This window comes from Notolepis coatsorum (assembly GCF_963971535.1).
Source record: "Notolepis coatsorum genome assembly, chromosome: 2".
Lineage (NCBI taxonomy): Eukaryota > Metazoa > Chordata > Actinopteri > Aulopiformes > Paralepididae > Notolepis > Notolepis coatsorum.
In genome coordinates, this window is record NC_140166.1 from 16056960 (window position 1) to 16076030 (window position 19071).

Genomic DNA, 19071 nt, shown 5'->3' on the forward strand with positions numbered 1-19071 from the left:
AGGTGAGAGGGAGAGGGAGATAGGGGGGAGGTGAAAGAGAGAGGGAGGGAGGAGGGTGAGAGAAGGAAAGAAAGAGAGGGGGGGGGGGTGAAAGAGAAAGAGAGAGAGAGGGAGGGGAGGTGAGAGGGAGAGGGAGAGAGGCGAAAGGGAGAGGGAGGGAGGAGAGGTGAGGGGGAAAGAAAGAGAGGGGGGGTGAAAGAGAAAGAGAAAGAGAGAGAGATGGAGGGGAGTTGAGAGGGAGAGAGGGGGGGAGGTGAAAGGAAGAGGGAGAGAGGGGGGGAAGGTGAGAGGGAGAGAGGCGAAAGGGAGAGGGAGGGAGGAGGGAGGGAGGAGAGAGAGAAGGAAAGAAAGAGAGGGAGAGGAGGGAGGGCGAGAGAAGGAAAGAGAGAGAGGGATAGGGGGAAGGGCGAGAGAAGGAAAGCGAGTGAGAGAGGGGGAAGAGAAGGAAAGAAGGAGAGGGGGGGGGGGGGGGGGGAGAGAAAGAAAGAGAGAGAGGGAGGGGGGGGGGAGGGTGAGAGAGAGTGTACGAGGGGGAGGGGGGGCCAAGGCCCCACAATCCACCACCAGATTAAAACACAACAATCCAACCTCACTTTACCAGCACACTAACCCCCTAATGAAAACGTTCTGTGAGCAGAATCCAAAAATCTCCATCCTGTCCTCTTCCGCCCCCTATCGTATTCCTAAATAAACTCCACCCTCCCCTTAACAATGGACGCTTGGTGCCCTCCCAAGATGGACGCCGGCGCCCCTGCTAAGATGGACGCCCCCTCGCGAGACATCCCGAGAGCCCCGTCATGCCATGACGTCAGCACAGTTAGCCTAGCTTCGTTAGCCACGTCGCGGGCCGTCAGACCGCGCACCCTTGCGACGTCACAACCGGCGACCATTTTAGCCGTTAGCGCGGCTAGGTAGCATTAGCTTAGCTTCACCCATGATCCCATAAAAACGCTTCCCAACGACCCATCGACCCGTCCCGCCGCGCGGGCCGTCTCCTTGCAATGTTAATATAACACCACATTCCCCACAACAGAATCCTATTTCCCTCAAAACGCCAGTGTAGTGATCTAAATAGAAATATAAAAACATAACAGCAAAACACTAGTTTGACCCCTCTGTCGTCATCACCGGCGAGCTTAGAACGACTTCCGGGTCGGGTCCCCGCAACATATAATCCCATTCCCCTAAAACATTATATAGCCATTTTATCCGCCACGAATATAAAAACTTTTAAGTGCCTTACACATCCCCGTAATCTCAAGACACTATCGATCGACCTTATACATTTGACCCTATGCCTATTTGTCCTGCCGTATCCTCCGGCGCCTCAGAGGCTAATACAACAGCTAACCGCTGCTGCGTTCCACGGGCCCCGGAAAACCGGCGTTACCATTACATTTCCCCACGGCCAACCGGTGACTTAAATTACATAATAATACAACAATATTCTCATACGTACCACCAATCATACCTAACCATAGCCATTCTTCAACCATTGCAATCATACACGCTTCCTAACTACAAATAAAAATACAAACCTCCATTCACGCACATATTATCGTCTCTCGAACGTCGCACGGCAGCGTGACCAGTAAACACGAGACCAAACGTAATCGCACACACTTTTACACTGAATGTTTAAGCTTACCATAGCTCCATAATCGAATTTCCACTAAGTACTTTATCAGTCATCTCGACCGAATTGTTTTTAAGTACTTATTCATTATTACAGCGAACGCAGTTAACTAACACGCCGGTTTCGCTCAAGATTAAAACGGGATCTCCGGACCCAATTCGATATTATGCCTAAGGACGAACATTATATCTTCATTTAATTCGGCCGATTGGTTCCTGCAGATACGTCCTGTCTATCACGCGATCAGTCAGCAAACCATTCATTATTGAGCCTTCATGAACACGCCGGCCCCTACCTTCTATTAATTACTACGTGTTAATCCTGTAATCGCACAGACCAAGTTCCCCGATCATGCAGGGGCCAAACTCATCTTCACCATACCTGATTTGCATGTTCTAAATAGCAACAGAGCCCTTCTTATACACAGCTCTCCCCCCATTCAGAACAATAAAATCTTAATCAACCATTACCCGCGCCCTCTTCCTGAGAATAATTTTTAGGGAATCTATATACCCAGAACGCGCCCCTGTCGCACACACCAGATCGCCGCGCTTCCTAGCCAGAAAAGCCTTTTACCTGCCGTCATGCGACGCTAATCCCATTACACCATGATCAGATAGTCTGTGCACCCAATACGTCATCATATTACAACAATATGAGGTCTTTTAACTACTTCACATAATTCCACATGAAGCAATTGCTTTACCCAACCCCTTGTTGTTCGAACAGAACAGCCCATTCTCCTCCAACACTCACCTCTCTCTCAAGAACGAAGCTCCCGCAGCTGTGTCCCCGTCATCCGCTGATGAGGTCGATGAGTGTAGGAAAAAAATAAAAATTCTCGTCCTGGGCCGCCACTTGTTCACGGGTCAAACGGCACCAAAATGAAGTGGATTTCCCAAGCTATTTTGGTTCTGCTCTGCTCAGAACCGGGTTGCGTTAGTACTCTGCGTTGTGATTCAATACTTTAAAGCTCTGGGAATCACTTCTCTTCTTTCAGCGGTGCAGGCAGAAGGAATTAGGAGGAAAAGGTAGTATATCAGCTGTTTAATCAAAGTTTAAGAGTTGATACAAATTACAATAAGAATGCTATAGTTGTGATCAAAAACACTGTGCCGTAAGTGATACAACTAGACTAAAGAGAATGATAGTTGATTAGTTGTTGAAAGTCTTTGTTCTGTGCTGATAACAAAGAGTTGGTTTTCCCTCCAAAGAGTTCCTTTGTTCTTGCCGCCTGCTGCCTTGTGGATGAGATGGTAGAGAGGTCTTGTCGTGTCGGTTGGGTTGTTCAGAGTCCTTCTTCCCCCCATCACACCCCATTATATCCCCAAGGCCCAGTGCCTCGGAGTGATGACCTCATCATATTCTTTCCTCCAATGCCAGGCCGGCTTAGCTTGCATTTGAAAATAGGGGTTTGGCTTATAGGCCAAACCCCCTTCACATTAACCCAGATAATATTTTCCCTGTATTTTTACTTAAACACATTACTTGAATACTTTGATGAACCTCAAGATATATTGATTACATAAACACAGATAATCATACTTAAACACATTACTTGTACAAATTACAATAATACAGTTTTAGTATGACTTCATAATTATTACCACAATGTAAAACACTTTTAATTATATTTTGTGTGTGTGTGTGTCCTCTGATTGTGTGAATGTGTGTATGTGTGTCTATGTGTGTGCATGTGTCCTCTGATTGTGTGAATGTGTGTATGTGTGTCTATGTGTGTCTGTGTGTGTGTGTGTGTGTACGTGTGTCTATGTGTGTCTATGTGTCTGTGTGTGTAACTATGTGTGTGTGTGTGTGTGTGTGAATGTGTGTGTGTGTGAGTCTCAGGAGACTCCAGCCTAATAGTCTCACATTGATGCAATCACTCCCGAAAGGGGAAGAAGATTGACTTGTTCAAACAGTTTAGGTGCATGTCCTTGTGTCCCCCAGGCCGTAAAGCAGCTGATAACACTTCATGGGCGCTTTGACCCTTTTAACCTCATCACCTCATTGTGTTTGCTAGGACTTATCTGAAATCCTTCCTGTCCCACCCTAGGAACCAGATGGTTCTATTGTTATAAACATTCTACCTCAGTAAACACACATAAGTTACTACTCAGATTTTAGCTTTTACAGCCGGCTATTTTAAGTGGCCCGGGACACAATCTGTTGGGAGGATTCTTGTGTTGTCTTACTCAGGCAGCTGTTATCCCTAAATATAATACCTTAGTTTGATTGTTGTTCCACTTTGACTGTTTCTTTAAGACTTTTACACAACAGTTTGATTAGATCTTTGATGATCTATGTTTGGATTTTACCACAGAAGTCTGCACAGACTCCGGCACCCCTGACACTGATCACTCATTAGTTTACCATACGTTCACACTGCAAGCCTTAGGGCTCAATTCTGATTTATTGCTCAGATCAGATTTTTTTGTTTGGCTGTTCACACCGTTAAAAAATTAAAATAAAAAATGTGGCCAATATCACTTTCCAGTGTGAACCCGTCACGCTCCTGAACAGACCCGTATGTGCAAATGAACAATAACTAAGATGAACATAACCATGGAGGACACTAAAGTCACTGTTTATGGCTTAATTTATAAGTTGATTCATGAACAGATGATAATGGGGGCGAGGAGGAGTTGAAAGAGAGACATACATTTCTTCTTCCAATATGCTTTTAAATACAAACCGATTATGAGACGTCCCCTCAAGTTTTGCTTGTATAAGTATCACCCCAAATACTGGTGAGGTGAACACCTCCCTGTCCCTCCACTGACCATCTCAGCGGTCTTCCATGTTTGTATTGGGCCTCATTCACCAATACTCTCTTATTATGTTTCTTATATTCTTTCTTACCTGTCTATTAAGAGAGAAATAAGAAAAGCCACCGTATTGACATAGAATGGTGATGAATGTCAATCTAGAGTGAAGTAAAGGTTGCATGAATTCCTATAATCATATTAATTCCTATATAACTGTTCAGACTGAGGTCGCATTGCAAAAAAATCACACCTGTATCTGATTTAGGACCACATATGAAAGTGGCCCAAATCAGCATTGAAAATATCAGATTCCATGTGATTTGTGCTGTTCACACTTCCGTGAAAATAAACTGATCCGAGTCACATATGAGCAAGAAAATCTGATTCTGGCCACTGTTGTCTACAGTGTGAACGTAGCCTTATTTATTGATAATCCGCTTAACCCGGTTAACCGTCTGTAGTGTGGTAGTGAAAGGGTTAACGATGAGTTCTGTTAATAGTGGTGATGCTCGGCGTCACTCATGCACTATCCTCGCATATGTGCACGCGCACTGAATAAAATTTCACAATGTACCTTTATCCCAGTATTCGTCTGACCACACCCCTCGTTAGCTTACCTTCATAAGCAGGTGTGTGGTCACCTGCTCTCCTCCTTCCCAAGCTTTCACCACAAGGTGAGATCAAGGGCTGCAGCGGCGTCGGACTATTAACAGAACTTGGTTATAGTCATAACCTATCGTTCTGTATTCATAGTGGCTCCGCTCGGCGTCACTCATGCACAAGGGAGGCTGAGCGGGAGCCACCGGCCGACAAATACACCCCGCTGAAGGCCCCCCACAACCATCAGAATAGGGAGGGCCGAGCCCCCCCGACCCCCCCTAATGGAGGGCACCCCCCCTATTGGAGGTTTCCCGGGAGGGCGACGGAACCGACCGTGCGAAGAGGCACTCAAGCAACTCAACGCACAGGGTGAGCAGACCGTGGCCTGACCCCACGACTACACACACGCACAACCCGCATGCCACCCGGGAACGAACGGAGGGAACAACCTCGTTACTGCCCCCAGAATCACGGGGTCAAGGGCAAACCCAACCCCGTGGCAAGGCCGTAGCAGCGGAGCGCGAAGGAAGGCCCAGACCCACCAAAGGGACTGGACCCCCTGGAACGGGGGCCCGGAGAAGTCCATGATGCCAGCATCAAGACCCCACCAGGTGGGCACTTAGTGACCCCGCCCCCCACATCGCCAGCGTATTCGGACAAAGGCCCCTCAGCCGAGCGGGCCCTGTCCCCCCAATAGTACACCGCCTGGCACACTGACCCTGCAGTACAGACAGTCAGCACGGCCGCAATAACAAGACTTACCACGGAAGCAGGCAGCGCACCGGGGAAAAAACCAGGCAACAGGCTGTTAACCCGAGCCTGGAGACTGCGGACGAGACAGGCGCCAGAGGGGACAGCTGAACACAGCCGCCCCGGCGGAAGGGGCGTATGCTGCCGTTGTCGTCACCATGACAAACCTCCCTCAAAGCGAAGGCTGACACAATTGGCAGACGTCACGAACGTGCAGGGGCACACTCAACCGGGCAACCCGGGAGTTGACACCGCACCGACACACCAGAGAACCAACCACCCAGGCATTACCCTATGCGGCGGTCGGTCCCATAACCCCTCAGGAAAAAAACTCCAAAACGTACCTGCGGCACCACCGCAGTACCCGTGTTTCAGTTTCCAACAGGGTTATCCCGGGCCTACGGGTCAACAAAAACATTACTTCGGACCGGGCCCGGTGACACAGGGTCCCCCGAGGAGGTCAAAGACCACCCCAACAGGCCCCTCTTCGCCACGCGTAAGAGAAGAGCGAAAGAAATGGAGAACCAGCCCCAAACACCCCGTACTTGGTATTCCCAGGAGGTCACCCAACCAAGTACTAACCAAGACCAACCTGCGTGGCGGCCGAGATCTGACGAGATCGGGCGTGTACAGGTTGGCACGGCCGTAAGCCATTACGACAGTGTAGAATACAATGTACCCAACAAGGGCTCCATAGCGCTTAACCCTGTGACACCCGGACCGACCTGGCATTTTTCCCCCTGAAAAAAGCCCAAGTCCCTCAGGGTACCAGATCAGCAGATCTGCATCCCCGGCGGACAACCGGTGCAACTGACCCATCCAGTGTGTCCAGAACCAGTCCCGTGCCCTAACCACGCCGATCTGCCAACTCCAGGAGAAGGGGCAGACATGCGTGTTGATCTTAGACATGAAAAGAAGGCGCCACCCAGACGTTCGGTGCGAACCGCGCCCGGCGGCCCACCCCCAGGGCGTGAAACCCTTCTACGTATGTTCAGATCCATTCTGTCATCATCCCCCGATATGAACGAGAATCCGTCGACAACCACACAGGTCGTCGGAAGAGGAAAACCCCCATCCCGGTTGCTTTATAAAAACGCTGTTTTAACCCCAAGCAACCAAGGCTCGCCAGTCAGTTGCTTAATGTCCAACAGAACATCCCAAACTAGCACTATGTGTGCGTCGGGTATATCCACATCAATAAATAGGCTATTTAGACCTTTCATTGAATCCCCAAGGCGCCCAGGGGAACGACAAGAGGGGTGAGATGCAACCAACTCCAACTCTTTATAATAATAAAGAAGAAGCATCAACAGTATAAACCCAACTGCACAGCTGGGAGTAAAAACTGTTTACATTTTTACATCCAGTCACTCCTTTTGTCAAAGAGTATAGACCGAACTTCCCCAGAAGCCTTCCCACATGAGTCGCAGTTATGAAAAAGACATGTCAACTGTGAGTCACGTGACCAACTGACTCAAGTTTACACATAAAATCGAGCGTAGCAGACCCGTAAGCCCTACGCTCTAACCCGACACTTTAACACCACAAACCTTACGTAAAGATCTTAACTCATGGAAGCCGTCGCCATAGCAACGTATATGCTATGACGGGGGGAAACCCTGTACACGACTCCCGTTTGTAATAGGAGTCGTGTCAAGATAACCCTCCCCCCCTGCCAAGACGTTGAACGGCTCGGCCCCGACTGGCTCAGCAGAATGAGAAAAAATCTCCTAAACCAATCAAGTGGGAAGGAGGGGTTTATTCGGCACCCCCTCACACAAACCCTTCTTCCCTACACACCAAAAACAACTGTAGCATTTTGAGACCTTCGGTAGAAAGCCAAAGTATAGCATAAGCTAATACAATGCCCACTACCCACAGAATGTGAACAGGATTTATAACAAAACAAGTCGTGTGTGTGTGAATCCTACACCCGCTTTCTATGTCGTACATAGCAAAACACCGACAGAGAGTAACGGCCAAGCCGTGGAACGTGTGTGTACGAGTATTACTGCAACTAACACAACAGTGTCGTGGATCAACATTACTTTGCTCAAGCAACGGAACATACCACCAGCTTCTACCTGCATGTGGAGCGTCAGGCTAATAGAACCTTTCTAAGACTGAGTGTATGCTTGCAGACCTTGCTTAATCTCGTAACACAACACGACTCATCTCTCAATGTAATAATGCAGATTCACATTTCGCAACCCCATCATATGTATTAGTGAAGAAACACACAGTTTGTTTGGCCAATAATATAGTCCCCTTTTTAGGGAACTTTTTATTTCTTTTTTACGGCACAAAATCATGAGGGGGCCGGGGAGGGTGTAGAGGGGACCACAGGGGGAAAAGTCACTTTAGCGGCGTCTGCCGCATCGAGCCGCTCGGGTTTTGCCACCCCGAGAAGCCCCGAAGGGACGGTAGTGGATCGGCTGCTGGTCACGGCATTCCCTACCGTCTCCTTCGGTCGTGGATGGGCCGGCGGCAGCAGAATCGCCGTCTCTCCTCCTGGCCTTCTTGGAGGGGCCAGAAGTGGCGGCGGAGGCAGTGGTAGGCACGGCGGAGGGAGCTCGACGTCGTGGAAGCCTTCTGACTCCACCGGCAAAAACGGGAGGCGGAAAATGGGGCTGGAGCACGGACCGCTCCTCTGCCATCTCTCTGCACGTTGAGGTCATCAGCTGCAGGGCCTTCCCGAATAATCCAGCATCGGAGAGGTCGGCCGTCAGAAGAGGGGCTCTCTTCCTCTCCGGCACTCGAGCCTGCTCCAGCCAAAGGTGGCGCTGGGTCAGGGTGGCCAGGGCGCGCATCTTCCCCGAGGCTATGGCCTGCACCTGGGTAAGATGCAGGACAGCTCCTGCCGCCTGGGTGATCTGATCGCATTTTACCTCGGTCAGACCCGTGCCGCCTGTCATTATCCCCGATACAAATCTAGCCAGGTGCGCAATGTTAGAAGCCGCAGCCAGCGATTATGTACCAGCGATAAATGACTGGTCACCCCAATATGCCAATCGCCTAGCCGATCTTCCATGGAGAACCGGCTTGCATAATGGTTCCCACACCACATCCGGACAGAGGAGAGCGGCCATCGGCCTATCAAGCCGTGGCACGCCCTCTCTCATACCTTTGACCAACCCCAACACCCGCGTAACTGGTACGTAGGCGGGGGAAAGTCCCATGATGTGAGACACCGCCTGGCCCTGACGAACATAGGCCCCCATTGAGGGGAAAAATGGGTAGACAACGTCCACCCCTCTCACCGGGCGACGCTGCCAGAGATGACCTATGAGATCATCGGGGGCACGCCGTTTGCAGCGGCAGCTACCGCCATGAGCTCGGGAAACAAAGCCCGCAGTTCCCCCTGCTGACTTTCCTCCACCGAACCCGCATCCCTCACATACAGCAGGCTTCGACCAGTTGAGGAGCCACAGTCTGATGTGGCTGATAGCAGGGCATCCTGCCGAAGAGGCCGAGGTGGTTCCCTGACATCCTCGAACAAGGCGCCCCAAGGAGACATTTCTCCCCCCTCCGGTGTTTCCTGGACAGGAGGGATACTCGCCTCCACAGGGCCTTCAAACAAGAATCCGTCCGACTCTTCCATGAAATCCTCAGTTTCCATCGGACATGCAGAGACCGACGCATCCTCGCTGGTCTCCAGAAATTCCCCAAACCCAGGCCGTTCGCGTCTGCAGGCCACCATCTTGCGACGTGAACGGGCAGACGCGAAAAGCTTGCGTCGCAAATCCTCTGGAACCAAAAGAACCGGCCGCTCAACAACGGACGATTCCCTGGAACCAGAGGAACCAGAGTCGAGATCATGCCACCGCCGGGGCGACGGCACCGATGCATCGGCTCCTCGGAGAGGCAAACTATCCATCGGCTGTCTCCTGGGCTGGGTCGGCAACCACGAAAGTGGCAGCAGCCCCGCACCAGTACGCACGACAGAGGCAGGAATGGAGAACCGCTGGTGAAGAGTGGGTCTACTCTCCGAAGTAGACATTATGACATAGCTTTTTCCTTTTGAATAGTTATGAGAGAAGAAAAAACTAAGCACAATGTAAACACGTCTCAACTCTTTTCAACTAACAACACGTCAAGTGGGGATCTACCGAAGGCACTTCCTTGTGGTGAAAGCGAGAAGGAGAAGAGCAGGTGACCACACACCTGCTTATGAAGGTAAGCTAACGAGGGGTGTGGTCAGACGAATACTGGGATAAAGGTACATTGTGGAATTTTATTCAGTGCGTGTGCACATATGCGAGGATAGTGCATGAGTGACGCCGAGCGGAGCCACTATGAATACAGAACCTTCTGTAGTGTGGTAGTTACCCTTTGTCGTGTGGCAGTGAAAGGGTTAACCTTCCGTATTGTCGCAGTGAAAGGGTTAACCATTTGGTAGAGTGGTAGTGAAAGGGTTAAGCTTAGGGATGTTTGATATTGGCTTTTTTACCGATATCCGATATACCGATATTGTCCAACTCTTAATTTCCGATACCGATATCAACCGATACCGATATATGCAGGGTTTCCCCCCCCCAAAAAACTGAATAATTTCAGGTCATTAACATTACATATATCTTGTTGTGGAATTAACACAACATTATGCATACTTTTGACAATAAATAAAATCTGAATTTGTTCTTACTTGCTTGCCTGAGTAAATAAATGTTAAATAAATGGGATTTTTTTTTTATATTTTTTGAAAACCGATACAGATAATTTCCGATATCACATTTGAATGCCAATATCGGCCAATAATATGGGTAGGCCGATAATATCGGACATCCCTAGTTAAGCTGTTTACTTATACCAGGGCAGGCCCAATCCTGATACCCCTCTGTCCTTTGGACTTGTCAGTAACAATGCCCCTGTTCCGGTGATAGGGACACCGTACAGCTGCAAGTGCCGTCCTTCGGATGAGACGCTAAAACCGAGGTCCCGACTGACCGAAGTGTTAAAGAACCCAGGAAGCCTATCGCAAAGAGGAGGGGGTTCCCCGACGTTCCTGGCCAAATTCCCAATCGTGTCTCTGACATCAAGGCCACCTAATCATCCCTCCCCCCTTAATTGACTGACATCAATCCCTGTCTCCTGAGCCGTTCAGCCATTGTGTAGTGTGATGTGTGCCTGGTGCCAGTATATGGCAGCCATTGAGCCTGCGTAGCCCAAGGTTGGGTGAGCGCTTTGAGTCTATAGTCTAGAGAAAAGCGCTATATAAATGTAATGATCATTCATTCATTCAAACAGTTTCAAAGAACGACTTCCCAAATGGGAAGTGTGATTAACGGGCCAGGTTAACTGATGGTGTGACTGTGGTATTCTCCAGACAACTGATGGTGTGTACAGCTTGGTGAATGATGCACCAGCTCTACAGAACCTGACCCTGCAGCCCTCACCCCCACAGCAAAACAAACACCCCAATCAACTAGTAGGTTCTGCTCCATTACTATTACTATTGTACCCCCCAGCCTCCCCATGCTGCTATGACACCTGCATTCCCCCAAGGGGATTAATAAAGGAACACTTGACTTGACATGCCAGCATAGTACTACTATTACCACCTTATGCTACCACTGTTATTGCCGCCGCTACTTCTACTGCTACTATTGCTACTGCTACTGCTACTACTGCTACTACCACTATACTACTACTACTACTACTACTACTACTACTACTACTACTACTACTACTACTACTACTACTACTACTACTACTACTACTACTACTACTGCTGCTACTGCTACTACTCCTACTACCAGTGGTGCAGTGGTGGTAGGACGGGGTAAGACGCCGTCCTAGTAGTTCGCTGAGCAGAAGTGCGCGCAATCGCGCACGGATGTGCACGTGCGCACACAAAAATGCATTCACAATTGTCACTGGACTCGTCGCGCCGTGCGCTAAGTACCCAGCTGGCACTTATCACCTAGACTTTGCATAATAATAGGATACCGATAGCATAACAACGAGAAGAGCCAAACCAAAATACAAGCCCTGTACCAATTGGTGGGGGTTTGCTTGATCTGTGGTCCCGACTGGAAGGATGAGACATTAAGTTGTGCTTCAGTCTGAAGGAAACTGTCCTTCTGTAAACTAAGTTACATTGTTAATTTAGTTTGTATTTACTTTTCTAGTTTAAGTTAATTCAATTAAAGAAATTGTAACTACAATTACATTTAAAACATTGTTATGCATAATAATCATCTGTTCTGTGCGCAAGCGAGGGAACATGTATGCGCGTGCACGTGGCGTCTGGGCAGTTCCCATATTATGACTGCACCACTGCCTACTACTACTACTACTACTACTACTACTACTACTACTACTACTACTACTACTACTACTACTACTACTACTACTACTACTACTACTACTACTACTACTACTACTACTACTTCTACTACCACTGTGATTATTGCTACTGATATGGCCACCTAGTTATAGTTGAAAGTGGGGGTGCAAGATTTATATATATATTTTTTTTGATACATTTCTTTTTATTTAATTTTTTTTGGGACAGGCAAGGGGTTTGTTTGGAGGGGGTCTGCAATATAGAGCCTTCAATCTTGACTAATAAAGCTGCTCTTTTCACTATAAAACTCAGTTTATATTGCAGTATGATAGCCAATTACTATAATAATAATATATTAATATATATATATATATACTGTATACTGTATATTGATTTTTCGCTCATTTATTTTTATTAAATCAATCTCCTTTCAAATAGGCCAAGTTTTTAATAAGAAAGAGAAAAAAGATATATTTCCATTACCTGTAACTCTTGTCTCTTTCTCTCCTTCTCTGCCTCCTCCCTGAGTCTGCAGTGCACAGTCATGACATCGATCTCCAGAAAAAATAAGAAAATTAAATAAAAAAATTTGGAGGCCCCTCGTCACTAGAGGCCCACGGGCCGCGGCCGTCGTTAATCCGGCCCTGCTCGTCTGCCATATAAATAGCGAACGTTAACATTTGCAAACGAAGTCAACGTCATCCAGCTGACACCACATATCTAGATAATTATGACAACGTTAGCTAGCGGCTAGCACTAAAGCTAACGCCAACCAGAGGGAAACGTTGTTATTATTATTATTATTATTAGAGGATTTACGGTATAACCAGATGGCATTTCGGGACGTGAAACACTTTTATTGTATTGCGTGGTCGTAGAAGTTCTACGACTCAATAATAAAGACATGTCTAACATAATCTTTTGTTTGAACAACTTACTGGAAAATCCTGCCTGCCACAATGACACACTCGGTGGCCTTTGCTATTTACACTCAGCCTACCTGCAGCGCCGTGCGCCACTGTCTGCTGGGGGTGGAAGGCACTGGATCAAACCATATGGGGGGGCAGGGGGGGGGGTCGCAATCTTTGGAAACTTAAAAACTTGCTATTAAGTGTCATTGCGTATTATTAATTTGATTGAAATTACGTAGTTATGGTTAGATTTATATATTGGGAGGGGATATATCATATTTTTCATATGATCAAAAAGTGGTGGAGCAAGAGCATACCTTTGCTCCCCCAAGTTCAATAGTGGGAGAGCAGATGCTCCGAGTGCTCTATTACGCAGGCGTCTATGGCTACTGATACGACTGTTACGGCTACAACTATTAATAATAGTAATAATAATAAAAACAATAATAAGTAAACTTAATTTGAACTGACTTTCCTTCCTCCCTCCCCGCCCCTCTCTCCTCTTCTCTTCTATCCTCTCCCCCTCTCCTCTCCTCTTCTATCCTCTCCCCCTCTTCTCTCCTCTCCTCTTCTATCCTCTCCCCCTCTCCTCTCCTCTTCTATCCTCTCCCCCTCTCCTCTCCTCGTCTCCTCTTCTACCCTCTCCCCTCTCCTCTCCTCCTCTCCTCTTATATCCTCTCCCCCTCTCCTCTCCTCTCTCTTCTTCCCCCTCTCCTCTCCTCTAGTCTTGGTTGGAGCCACCAGTAGACAAGGCCTTAACAGGAGTAAAGTGTTTGACTCTGGACACTCGAGGAGCTTCGCCCCTCCGCAAGAACCTGGTGAAGCACATCCCCAGCTGCCCGCTGCCCAACACCCCACCCGATCACAACCCCCACACCCCCACCGACCCTAACCCCAACCCCTTCCCGGACAGAGGAGAGAGAGAATGGAGTGAAGAGAGAGGGGAGAGAGGGGAGAGAGGGGAGAGAGAGGAGAGAGGGGAGCGAGGGGAGAGAGGGGAGAGAGGGGAGAGAGGGGACAGACGTTCCCCTTGTTCTGGTGGAGCCACTCTGCCCCAGCTTCCCCTGCAGCAGGAGCCAGAATACTCTCTCCCCTTCGACACCATTGCTAAGAGCATCATGGCAGGCATCATGAGTACCCATCAGGCCATGGGGCTGGGGGAGGAGCCTCATGATCCACTGTATGACAGCATTGACGAATCGAAGATCAGATCAGACTTCCGGGGCATTGCTGAAACTCTCGAGGGGAACGACAGCAAGGCAGAACATATCTACGATGAGCCTGAAGGCCACGCCATCATTGGACAGAATGCCGCCCTCTTCCTGTACGATGAACCGGAGGAGGTGAGAGGTCACGCCTGGAAGATGCTGGGAACGGTCGATCCTAAATTTCACGAGTACCCATACGACCCAACGAAAGATGACTACGCCGTACCGAAGCCGCCACAGAGAGCCTTTTCTGCTGAAATAAACACCAACAAAGATGAGGAGGAGGATTCAACGTATGATAACATTAGGGTGAAGACGACCGATAGATAAGAGAGAAGAGACGAGGACACACACATACACACACACTAGGGGTGGGGGGGAAATCAATATAGCAAGATATCGCAATATTGTGTTTGCCGATATTACGTTGATACAGCAACTCAAAGTATCTATATATTTTTTTGCTTGACAATCCCATTTTACTGCAATAAAAATGATTGGAATGAGGTGAACAGACTGAACAGATCTGAACTGGATGACAGTTATCTTTTGTGTGACAATCAATCTGTTGAAGGGAGACAATCTAATGTGACAGAGCAGCTTCAGCTGTAATGGAAGAGAATGTGTGATATAATACAGTCTGAGCTACTAGAATGTCTTAGTTATAACCTATAACATGCACCTCTTCATGGAGTGGTTTCAAAACTCCCACCATTAATGCAGGCTACATTATTGTGGTTATTGATCATTTAGCTTTGTGAGTTATATGTGTGCATAACAGCATTCTGATTAACACTTTTTCTATGTGTGTAGGTCACATGACACCTTGCAAGAGGTGAAGACTAAGACTAGTCATGGTTATCTACAGCTAGGCTAGCATGGTCACCTATAAATACCTGTTATCTAAAAACCTACACACATATGCTCCAGCTTGTACCCCCCCCTTCCGGATAATCCATCCACTTTCCCTTGCTCCTAACCAGACATTACCATTATATGCTAGCTTTTATTTTCTCCACCACTTCTAACCACAATGTCATTTTGGATTCATTGAGACCCAAAATTCTTGCTGTAGATATTTCTTGATAGATCACATCGAGATATGTAATAATCCAGACCTTTCGGCAAATTTTTTCCGGTTGGAACCATCGTGATGCTATCAGCTTTTTAGCCACTGTGATACCCGATAAAACCAATCTCTTTAGCTGTGGATGTACTGCACACTCAAAAACATCATTCAGCAGTAGTACAGAGGGGTGTACAGGTATATTCCAAGTTAAGAGATTTGATAGTTGCTGGGTCACCTCTTTCCAGAATATCTTAACTGGTGGGCAGTCCCAGTACATGTGCATAAATGTCCCCTCGTCCCCATTTGTACATAAGGAGCATTTGGAGTCTTGTATAAGACCCATTTTTTTCAGTCTTATAGGAGTCAAGTATGTCCTGTGAATATAGTTAAGATTGAGTCCAGGCTTCTTGCCAATCAAAATCACTTTCCAGGTCTGGTATATCCCTCCTCCAGACGGAGTCTAGGTGGAGGGTTTCATATGAGGACGTTAGTAATTGATGATAAAAATCTGAAACAAAACCTCTTGATGTCTCTCTTTCATAGAAGAATTTGTGGTATCTGTGGTGTACAATTGGTATATTTAATGGAACACCGTGAGCCTTCAAACATGCCAATAACTGTGCGTAAAAGTAATATGTGGACTTGGTGAGATTAAATTTTTTGCGTATTTCCTTGAAACTACAAAAACCCTGTTTATTGAAGACGTCTCCTAATGAGTGTATGCCTTGCTTTTCCCATCTAGGGAATCTTATAGGTTGTTTTCCTATCCAGAGTGCATTGTTATTGAATAAGGGAGTATGATTATGCCATTTATGTAGAGTAGAATATTTTTTTTGTGTTTCGCGCCATATCCGGATCGCATGAGTGATTATGGGGCCAAATTTCCGTTTGCATTGCTTAATTGGTAATTTGGTGTATACTATGCCCTTCAGCTTGTGTTTTCTTTTTTTGAAGTCCTGAAATCTATGGCAATTTCCATGGTTTTGGAGGTGTTGAACAGGAGGTTGTTGGTTGAGCACCACCTCACTGCTCTGCCCTGCCGGTAAATGGACTCATCGTTGTTGGAGATGAGGTTGTCAATTGAATGGGTAAACTCCTACCTTTCGGGTAGGACCCAAATGGTCGATATAAATGGTACCCTTTCCTCCCCCAAGAATGTTAGCTGTGGGGTCCCTCAAGGGAGTGTGCTAGGGCCACACTTTTTTTTATTATATATTAATGACATGAAATCTGCCTGTATGCCATTCTTGTGTCTCACAAAGACCTAGGAGAGGTAGAGAAGACCTTAAGTAAGGAGCTTCAGAGTGTGGGAACATGGCTGGCCGACAATAAGCTGTCTCTCCACCTTGGGAAAACTGAGGCCATACTTTTTAGATCCAAAGTAAAGCTGCGAAAGTCCCCAGGATTGAAGATCCAGGTAGGAGAGTCAGTCATTGCTGGTAAGGATTCGGTAGTTTATTTAGGATGCACCTTAGACAAACATCTCACAGGGGAGGCTATGGCCTTGAAAGCCCTTGCTAAAATAAGCAAAAAGACCAAACTCCTGGCACGTAAGTTTGAGATGTTGGATAGTAAAACACTAAGGATGTTATCAGGTGCCCTGATCCAGAGTCATTTTGACTACGCTGCCCCCTTCTGGTACAGTAGTGCACCGCAGAGAATAAAAAATACATTTCAGACTACCCAAAATAAAATGATTAGAGTAGTGATGAAGCTTCCTACCCGCACTCACCTGGATGTAGCTATACTTAATCAACTAAACTGGCTCCCAGTGGAAAAACGGGTGATTCAAATTAAGTTGTGCCTTACCCATAAAATAATGTACAATAGGGTCCCCTCATATTTGTCAAATTATTTTATGTGCTTTAGGGACACCCACTCATATGCAACCAGGGGCAGTTTAACCCCCTGAGGTCTAGAGTTTCTAGCTCCACCTTCTCAGAATATTCTCTTTTTTTTTGTTACATAATGTCAAATTACAGATTCATACCTTCAAAATAAGCCATCAATTGTCAAATTTGAGACGATAGTTTTCAATCAATGTCCTATCAAACATTCTGGTACAGTCATTACCAATTTGCAGCAGGAGCCTCTGAAGAGAATTCAGTGAATTCAGCTAATGATAAGGGAACTACACTCCTTCCCAGAATGCAATGTGATGTCAATGTCAATGTCAATGACTAATTCACACCATGAAACAAAGGCCCAGCAGGGAACAATTACGGCTGAATGGGGGTATAGTGTGACTGATCAATACAGGCAACACACACTTTGATTTGATGCCATGCATACACACACTAGATAGACAGAGGTTTAGATATTTAGATAGATATATAATAGTAATATAATAGAAAGAGAGAGAAAGAAAGAAAGAAAGAAAGAAAAGAAAGAAAGAAAGAAAGAAAGAAAGAAAGAAAGAAAGAAAGAAAGAAAGAAAGAAAGAAAGAAAGAAAGAAAGAAAGAAACAGAGAGAGAGACATTTATAATAATAATAATTATTATTATTATTAAATAGAATCATTTTCTATAGGCTTGCCGTGGTAGTCAGTGATACTGGTGTATACACACACTAGATAGACCGAGGTTTAGACATTTAGATATATATATATATAGATATATAATATCTATACACTGCCTGTGTTGTTTTTACTACCTGTACACTGTGTTGTTTACTACCTGTACCCCCACCCACTCCCCCCCCCCCCATGCTGCTATGATGCCTGAATTTCCCCAAGGGGACCAATAAAGGAATATCTTATCTTATCTTATTTAGTAATAGTAAAAGAAAGAAAGAAAGAAAGAAAGAAAGAAAGAAAGAGATACAGAGATATATACAGAGAGAGACATTTATAATAATTATATTATTAATTAGTTTTTTACACACACACACACACACACACACACACACACTAATAACATGATCATAACCAAACCAATTTCAAATGTATCATCAAGTACAAAATAGATTTGATCGTAATATTTATGAGAATGCATGTTTTTTCACACTACAGGAGGAGTATGTCACAGTATGATATCATAATCGAACATTCTAGAACATTTGTGTTCTATATATGCAACAATTCTCTGAGCATTTCCTGGCAAACCTAGGTATGTAATTTCATCTTTCCTTGTGACAATATTGTCACCCACTGTACAAGACTGTACAAGAAATTCCTTCTGTAATGTACTGATTTCTTTTGATTTCTCTGTTTGAGAGAGAGAGAGAGTGTGTGTGTGTGCAGGGGAGTAGCTGGGGGGGGGGGGGGGGTTAGGATGATTCCAAGGGCCCAGCAAATGCCCCACATTTTTTTATAGATTGGGGGCCCCACATTTTTTAATAGATTGGGGGCCCACAAATTGATTCTTTCATGGGGCCCAGAATCTCCAGCTACGCCCCTGCCTATAGGCCTAGTAGCAGTGGCGGCCGCTGGCGCTGGTGCCTTGTAGGTCGCAGTTCTCGTTAATAGGTTGAGTTGAAAATGTAATGCTCTGAGATGCTCTGGAGCAATCTCTCTCTGTCTCTCGGATCAATCAAATCAAATAATTAACACATGTATGTTGTCATTTTAAACAACTCACCATTCATTCATTATGCATCAGCAGCACCACAAACAGCACAGCTCTCTCTCTCTCTCGCTCTCTCTCTCTCTCTCGCTCTCTCTCTCTCTCTCAGATGATGTCAGATCCATTCAATAATAAACACATTTGTAAAGCTCGTTATTTTAAACAAGTTACCATTCATTGTCTGAGTGGTTATGTCCCACATGCGGCGAAATTAGAGAGAGAGAGAGAGAGCAAGAGCGAGAGAGAGAGAGAGAGAGAGCGAGAGAGAGAGAGCAT

The 19071-nt window shown here is 46.4% G+C and overlaps 1 protein-coding gene across 1 annotated transcript in view; it reads left to right on the top strand.

Annotated features, from left to right (window-relative positions):
• Positions 1-15722, top strand: part of LOC311223290 (docking protein 2-like) — a 103404-nt gene extending 87682 nt beyond the window's left edge. Inside the window, exons 7-8 of the mRNA XM_084308083.1 lie at positions 11081-11182; positions 13680-15722. Coding sequence (XP_084164209.1) covers positions 11081-11182; positions 13680-14492 — 915 coding nt within the window. The 3' untranslated portion in view covers positions 14493-15722. The remainder of the gene's footprint in view (positions 1-11080; positions 11183-13679) is intronic.
• Positions 15723-19071: the final 3349 nt, after the last annotated feature.